At 51.5% G+C, this 8376-nt stretch overlaps 1 protein-coding gene across 1 annotated transcript in view; it reads right to left on the reverse strand.

The window, feature by feature from the left end:
* The window catches only part of SYT17 (synaptotagmin 17), a 68288-nt gene that overhangs the window by 49421 nt on the left and 10491 nt on the right, over window positions 1-8376 (reverse strand). Inside the window, exons 2-3 of the mRNA XM_055089745.1 lie at window positions 7599-7670; window positions 3157-3291 (exon numbers count right to left, since the gene is read on the reverse strand). Coding sequence (XP_054945720.1) covers window positions 3157-3291; window positions 7599-7670 — 207 coding nt within the window. The remainder of the gene's footprint in view (window positions 1-3156; window positions 3292-7598; window positions 7671-8376) is intronic.

Genomic DNA, 8376 nt, shown 5'->3' on the forward strand with positions numbered 1-8376 from the left:
CCTCTCACTGCTGTGGCCTCTCCCGTTGCGGAGCACAGGCTCCGGACGCGCAGGCTCACTGGCCATGGCTCACGGGCCCAGCCGCTCCGCGGCATGTGGGCTCCTCCCAGACCGGGGCACGAACCCGTGTCCCTTGCATCGGCAGGCGGACTCTCAACCACTGTGCCACCAGGGAAGCCCTACAGATTTCTTTTAATATTTTGCATGATATTGACAGTCAAAAATGTACTCAGTGTGCCCAGGATTCAAGGAAGACCTGGGTCATCTTAGGAAGCACGAAGGTCATGTACAGCTGCTCAGACTGTACACTGCACTACTCTAGGTGGTCCCATTCATAATGACCACCACGTGAAGGGCACCTCCTGAAGCTGTGTGGTGTGTTGGCTCTGCTGGAAGGTTCCAGCCCACTTTTCTGCTTGTGGCATAACCAAAACAAGTGTCTTCCCTGAGGGTCCCACCCCAGAAAATATCCCCTGCTTGTACAAAGGGTCAGCAGCCTGGGCAAAGCAAAACTATCCTCCAACTCAGTGGCCGTGCATCTGTAACACTCAGCATCTGGGGCAAACAGATACCAGGCTGTGATTTTCAATGTCTATCAGGGGTCTACTCTGGTTCAGAAGAAAATCCAAATTCCTTAATCTGGCATTTGAGACCCTACACGACCTGAGCTTACAGGCTCGTTTTCTATGATCCCCCCGATTCGTGGCGTTTGTCCACCCTGGATCCAGTCACAGCACCCAAATTGTTTATTACCCAGGTCTGAAAACTACAGGGCCAAATCCACTGCCTGATTTTGTAGAAGTGTTATTGGAGCACAGCTATGCCCATTCACTAATGAACTGTCTATGGCTGCTTTTGTACTACAAGGATAGAAGTGAGTAGCTGCAACAGAAACTAAGCCCGTGAGGCTAAAATATTTACTATCTAGCCCTTTACCGGAAAAGTCTGCCAACCCGTTCGACTAGCTTATTATTTCATGTGTTTCAGGTGGAATAACCCTCTCCCTGGTTCCAGGATGGTCAGGAAACCCAGGAATGATCCCAGCACTTTTTCCTCCAAGCAAAAGTGACTGGATCAAGTGATTGGCACATGACCCGAGCCAGGGCAATGAGAGCCTTTCCTGATACATTTGTTGCTGTTATAAATGAGGCAGAGACAAAAGAAAGCTTAAGAATGAGGCCAAAACAGAAGAAACAGAAAGAGAGAGAGTGAGAGCACGTACACGCACGCCCATGACATCATTTGAGCCCCTGGATCCAGCTATGCCTGCAGTCATTCTCCCAGGATTTTTCCATAACAAAACTGTATGCAAGACCGTCATACGGGTGTAAGGGTGTGAATACACAAACTGAACTTATATACCTGCTGTATCTCCTATACTAGAGTTTAAATCCCCTGAGCAGGGGAACAGGACTCTATCTAGCCTTGTAGGGCAACCTCAAGAAAAAAGCTACCAAAGAAACTGAGATTAACTTTTCAGTAGCATGACTGGCACTTTTAGGACTCAATTTCTGCCTGCAGGTTAGTCAGCTGGTCAACAGCTATTGTTTGGAATGAACAAGATAGCCCTGCCGTAACAGAGCTGGAGTTCTTCTGAGCATGGCATTAAAGACACCAGATGGGCTGAGCCAACCTCTGTCACTGGAAAATGGGAATGATCCCTTGATTAACGAGTTGGTTTCACCAAACATCTCAACTCTATGCACACCTGCAGGGTTCAGGCTACAACCTGTGAGTAATGGAAGGTTCCTTAACATTATCTTTATCAGTTCAAAGAATCTCTATCAATACCTAATAATAATAGAGATGAATACTTACTACTATGCTCAGCACGTTACGTGCATATCTCATTACTCTTAACAGCGACCCTATAAAGTAAGTTCTATTACTTTTCCTACTTTACAGATGGGGAAACCCAGAACAGGGTAAAAAGAATCACTTAACGTCTATGATTACCAACAACGTATCAAGCAGCCTCAGGTACTTTTCCATACACTAATTCATGCAATCACCACAACCACCCTATAAGATAAATACTATTCTTTTTATCATCCCCATTTGACAGATGGGAAATCAAGGCACAGAGAGACCAAGCAACTTGCTCAAGGGAACAGAACTAGAAAAAAGTAGGACAAACAGGATTCGAACTCACAGAGCCTGACACAGAGCCATTTTGCTACGGAAATATTTGATACTTGCTTCTAAGAAAATAAGAGGACTGAGGCATGACCCCTAACTTGGAGGGAAAGATGGGGCGCCAGAGGCTTCTGGAACCTTAGCCCAAGGATTTAGCTGAGACAGCACTGGATCCCCACTGAGGCTCCAGCTGTGGGCCCTCACCCTGTCTTCTCACCTCTCTGAGCCTCCTCTCTGTACCATGAGCAGTGGCACTTGATGATTCCCAGGCCCTGGACCTCTAGACTCAACCCAGACTCTCCGGCCACATTCCCCTCCCAGCCACAGAGAGGTGGACCAGACACGTGGCTGAGAAGCTTCAAAACTGTGTTCCCAAAATATCTGAGCGGCTGGCAGATGGAGATGTTGTACGCAGGCGCGGGAGGAGAACGAATTGGACTTAAAATGAAAGATGCCAGAGAGAACACAAACAGCGAAGGAGGACACGATGGCGACTGGAGGTGCTTTTCTGCTTCCCTGTTTCTGAAGTTCCTGCTCAAACCAGCAGAAAGGCACTTGTTTGTTCATGCTATCCACACCAAATACTCATTGAGCATCTAGCATGAGCCAGGCACGGGCCAGGTGCTAGGACAGTTTGTCATACTGACTTGGATTGAAACCTTTAGAATGTGGACATCTCTTGAAGAATATAGACACTCACAGATCTCTTTTTCTGCTTGGAACGACACTCAACGTGATTAAAAGTGCCCACATGCTTAGCATCACACAGCTCATATCTCAGAAGGCCCGATGTGAAACCAGCTAAACTGAAGCCCCACCCCCAAGCCAGTCTCACCAGCTTGCCAAACGCAATGAGGCACAGAGCACATCCCATCAGCAACTAAGAGGTCGATGGAAACTCAGCCTTTCCCCCTTTCAGAGCCCAAATTCTCCTTCCCGTGCCCCAAACCCCCTCGCAGAAATGGAGAAAAGAAAGGTCTTAAGATTGCTTTCCGGGAAGTTCGGAGCAGTTTTACTTACAGCCAGGGAGGAGTCTGGGCAGGGAAAGGTCCCAGAATTTCAACTTCATCCTCACTCGACTGGCAACAGCTGGATTCATAGCACTTCTGACAGCAGTGCCGGCAAGTCCATCTGCAGAGCAGCAGATCGGAGACTCTAGAAAGAAAACCCTGAGGCCGTTGGGGGAGGTGGGTAGTGGAGAGGGGCAGAGGGGAGGTGGAAAGGGTGGGGAGGAAGAAGAGGAAAAACACCCAAAATTACAAGCAGCCGATCCCTGATGAGAAATAACAACAATCAGGAGGTCTGTCTCCGCCACTGATCACTTAGAACAAAATGTTTTCCATTTCTATTTACCAACTGCAGGCACAAAGATGGCAAACACCAACCCGCCCGAGCCATTAATAGCGAGCAAAATATTTGCAGGTATTTTCTTTTGTAGTTTATGTGAACGTCTTTCTTGACATGTGGGTGGTTTATTCAACATCGTGAGGGCTATGCAATATGTTCTCAAAACACAAAGAATATTATTACTTTGTCTTCTTGAAAGCAAAGCAAAAATATTTTTAAAAAAATAATCTCATGACATGAAAGTAAACAGAGATAATCAAATGGAATAAGTAGGGGGTGGGAAGGAAAACTTATCTCATCAACTAGTGTCTTTTCACCGGGATCTCCCTTCCGTAGAAGGGTATTGAAACTGTGCCGTTATCAACATCCGGTTGCTGTTTAATATTCAATATCCCCGCAGCCCCACATAAGGCTCCAAAATGACAAGCAAGCATTTCTTGATTAGAAGCCAGACCAAACAAATCACCGAATTAACTCACCTCGTTTAAAGGTTCCAACTGCCCTTTTAGAGATCCACGTGAAGCCAAGGGGCGCAGAGGGCGAGGGGGGCGACAGAGAGAGAGAGACAAGACCAGTTTAGCAATATTCCAGCAACCCAAAAAAAAAAAAAAAGTCCTGCCTCTTTCCACTTACCATCCTGGGAAGGGAGCTGACCTCCTAACAAGGTGTTGCTACCTTCCGGGTTGCTGGTAGCCTCCTGGCTAACCAACACCGAATAAATGGGAAACTTTAGCATTTCGATTTGATTTGCACCGTATGCTGTTATGAATCAGAGCGGGTGGATAGATAGTCATGCTATCCAATGCAGCCACACTTCAGGAGAGAAGCGAACCTTCCTATACAGAAATAGCCATGAAGCCAACCCAAAAGGACATGATTAGCTAACATGCAGGCAGGCACAGCGTGGATGTGACTTGGCTCCCCCGCCCTCCCCGAGGCCCTACCTTCCAATTCTGCTCCAATGGTGGGGAGCTTCACATGACCACCCACAAATAGAGGGAGCCAAAGAAAAGAAAGCCATAGTCTGGTCCTCGGGAAGAAGGGAGGGGCTCCCTCCCTTCTTCAGCCCCACCTCCACCCCAGTTTCTTCTCTCCGGTTCCCAAGGAACAGGCTCCCGCCACCCCCTTCCGGGAGAGAGTCTTAATGGCTTTCCAAACGGGCCAAGTAAACCAGGTAGGTTAGGAGGAGTCTCCCATAGAACTCAGAACTTTGAGTCAAGAGGGAGAAAGTTAACTGTCTTTTTCAATTCTCTTGCAAGGAGGAGAAAGTCTTAATTTGGTACCATTGTATGTGACATTTTTCTAACAGTTGCAAATCCCATCCCCGCCTTCCTTTTTAAACAGAGAGCAGACCCCAGCTCAGAGCCTTGGAGACAGCTTACCCATCTAGAATCCAAGAATGTGGCATTATTCTCATTGTGTTTATTTTTCCTGCTGCTTTCTGTTTATATCACGTGACCCTGGTTTGCTATCATGGTAATGACATAAAGTTTCCCTTTCATACTATTTTTTAAAGTTAAAATAAAATGCAAGTCCATTTATAGAAAAAAAAAATTAAGTGAATAACAGCACAGGTGGTTCGCAGCTCATGAAAAACTCAAAATCCTTGCAGTGATAAGGGATTTACTGCAGCTTGGGAAACAAAGTCTCGGGCAATAATCACATGGGGTGGGGGTGGGTGAGGGGGAGGGTACGAAACTGAGTGAAGAAGCACTAATCCTGGCCTCACCAGTGGCCAATCATGTGACTTGGGCAAGTAGGGGTGGCGGGGGGCACTCTGAGCCTCAGTTAACCTCTTTTCTTTAGTGGAAGGGCTAAGCTAGGACACCTATGAAAATGCTTTGTCCTGCCCAGCTGCACAATATCTGAGCCCTTTCTGTGGCTTATGAGAACCAGATGGTTTGTCAAGTCCAGTTGGAACCTGCTAGGCACCGGGGACTGTCCTGGCCAATACAGCGGTGAGGTGAACAATGCAGCAAAAAGCTATGCCCTCGTGGGGCTTACATGAGAAAGTGCTTTACAATGCTTACGGTAAAGTGCAAGGATAAAGTGATGCTTTTTCACAACAAGCCAGGCTCACAGGGAGGTGTTTCTTGGGTATGTAGTGATCCAAAGAGAACCATTTCTAAAACCATGATGAGCAAAGGCAAGGCCACCTCAGGGGCCCCAATGAGGTACAACCACGCAGTTTTCTCAAGGCCCAGGGGCAAGGTGACTGTCCGGGCGGCAAAGAGAAACCAAGGAAGATGAAGAAAGAGGAAAGGGAAGATGCTCTGAGGCTCCCAGGCATGCCGAGTCTTTGAGGCTCGGTTTCATGTGTTTGACCCAATGGAGCAGAACTGATTCGAGCCAGAAAAAAAAGGAGGAAGGAGGAGAACCCAGATATTCTAGAACAGGGGGTGCAAGCTATGGCTAGCAGACCAAATCCAGCCTGCAGCCTGTTTTTCTATGGCCCTCCAGCTAAGAATGGTTTGTATATTTTTATTTGGTTGAAAAGGAAATGTAAAGGTTAATACTTCTTGACTCATACAAAGTATATGAAATTCAGTTTCAGTGTCCACAGACTTCTATTTAAATATAGCCATGCCCATTAATTTACTACTGCCTATGGCTGTTCAGTGCCAGAGTCAAGAGGTTGTGACACAGACCACGCAGCCCTCCAAGAAAAAAGAAGTATTTACTATCTAGCCGTTTACAGAAAAAGTTAAACACCTTGTTCTAGGAGGAAAGTCAACTTCACCGGGCCATCCCCATACCAGATGCTTAACAAATCCCCCACAGATCCCCACCATCCCCCTTTTTAGGCCTCACCACGACCCCTAAGCACCTGTATGGCCTTGCGCAAGTCACTTAATTACTCTGTGCTTGAAGGCAGTCATTAAGACCAGTAGAAGCCGGTTCTAACGTTGTTCCTTTCTCGCTGCATTGCGCATTCTGAGGGGCAGGGACCTGCTGCTTTCTCAGCTGTGTCCCCACTGCCCATACATAGTAGGTGATCGATCAGCCAAGTGTCTGTTGAGCAACTGTCGAATAGCGCCCCTCCCGACAACATCCACACAGTAGGTGAACAGTAAATGTGACCTCCATTGAACTTGAAAAGATGACCTAGGGATTCCATAAAAGAGGTCAATGGAGCCAATCTAAGCCAGGAGAGGGATGTGGAGGCTATGGTCTAGGTGGCAGAGCAGAGTTCCTGGCAGGTGGAAAAGTCTAAGGACATGACGAGGGGATGCGTGAGCCAAAGGGGGACGAGGGGACCAGCAGCAACCCCAGCTGTAGCCGAGGGGAGACGTGAGCCCAGATGCACCCTGACTGTGGGAGCCTGGAGGCTTCTCTGCCAGGCTAAGAGGAGCTAACCCCAGAAGCAAGCAGCTCAGCGGGTCTGACTGCATGACCTTGGCGCTGACCCGTCGCCACTTCCCCCCCATGTATTGAGAAGAAAGGTCTTTCAGTCAAGCAGCGCCCCCTCACCCCCCCCTAGAAACGGTGCTTGTAAATTATTTCAGCCTAAGGATTCTTGAGGGGGTGTCCCCAAGATGATGGAGGTCCACAACTCCCAGACCCCAATGCAATGGCCCAAAGTAATCGGCTGCCCCCCAACACCACCAGCGCGCCCCTGACGTGTCCTCCTCCACCGCTCAGCACCCAGTGCCCGGGAGAGACGGCGTCCTTGTCCCTCCCGGCCGGAACAGGTTCCCTCCGCCGGCCAATTAGCCAGAGCCGTCACCAAGGCAACGGCAGCTGGCGGGCCGGGCTGCTGGCGCGCCCCGGGCCGCCCTGCCCGCGGCCCCTCCCCTAGGGAGGGGTGCACGAGGGAGGAGGTGGGGGAAGGGAGAAGAAAAGTCCGCCCCACCCCCATTCCTTCCCCAGGAGGCGAGGGCGCGCGTGAAGAGTCCGCTTAGGGCCCTCCGTCCCGGTGTGCGGGGGTCCCCAGCCTCTTCTCCTGGGGCGCACCCCCCACTGCTGCACAGGTAGCCTGCGCTCAGACACCCTTTTTCTCCAGGCAAGTTTGTGGCAGCGCAGCCGTCTGCACTCCCTTCCGCGCGCTCACAGTCGCCGGGGGCGCGGCACCCCTCACCCACACCGCGGACCTGACCCCCCGGCCTCAGCCCTACCTGAATGTACGCCATTTTCGCCCGCGCGCACTCACTCCGGCCCGGGCATGGCGCCGCCACGGCCACTTTGCCCTCGCCAACCGGAGAGAAGGGAGAAAGCAAAGGGGGAAAGAAAGAAGGCAGCCGGGTGGCCCCAGACGTGACTGGCGTGGCTGATGAGCGGCTCCCGCCCCTCCGTCGGCCGCCCCGTCCTTGCCTTCCCCTGCGTTCCGGCTCCCGGAGTCGGGGCCGCCTCCCAGATTGGGAGAGCTCGGGCGCTCAGGGCCTCCGCCTCGGCCTCCCTCGCTCCCCCCGAGGCCCTCCCCCCGAGGCGCTCCCCAGGCTTGATTAAGGCCGGGGCGCCTGGGGAGGGAGCCCGGGGCAGCCACGGAGACTGCAGCGACCCCGGCGCGGGCGGGGCCGGAGACGCTGGGGCCCGTGCGCGCCAGAGGCGGGGGAGGGGACCGCGATGGGGAACGGGGTGGGAGGGGGCGGTGCGCGGGTCAGCCCATCCGGTCGGCACCGAGGCTGGCACCTACGAAGAGCAGGGCCTCCGAGGCGGCCGTGAAGCCGAAGGGGCACGGTGCAGCCCACCTTGTAGTCTGGAGCTGGGAGAGTCCTCCCCATCCAGCCCTCTCCCAGACCAGGTTGGAAAAACTTTATTCCCGCCCCCCGCCCCCCGACGCGCCTAGAACTGTTGCGGTGAGGAGCGCAAAGGCCAAACGAATGGGAGCCTCAAGTTAAGGTGGGGCCTTGGGCTCCCCGAGGGAGATACAGCGGCCAAGGTGGCAGGGGCGCG

The sequence above is a fragment of the Physeter macrocephalus genome, chromosome 14 (assembly GCF_002837175.3).
Source record: "Physeter macrocephalus isolate SW-GA chromosome 14, ASM283717v5, whole genome shotgun sequence".
Taxonomy (NCBI): domain Eukaryota; kingdom Metazoa; phylum Chordata; class Mammalia; order Artiodactyla; family Physeteridae; genus Physeter; species Physeter macrocephalus.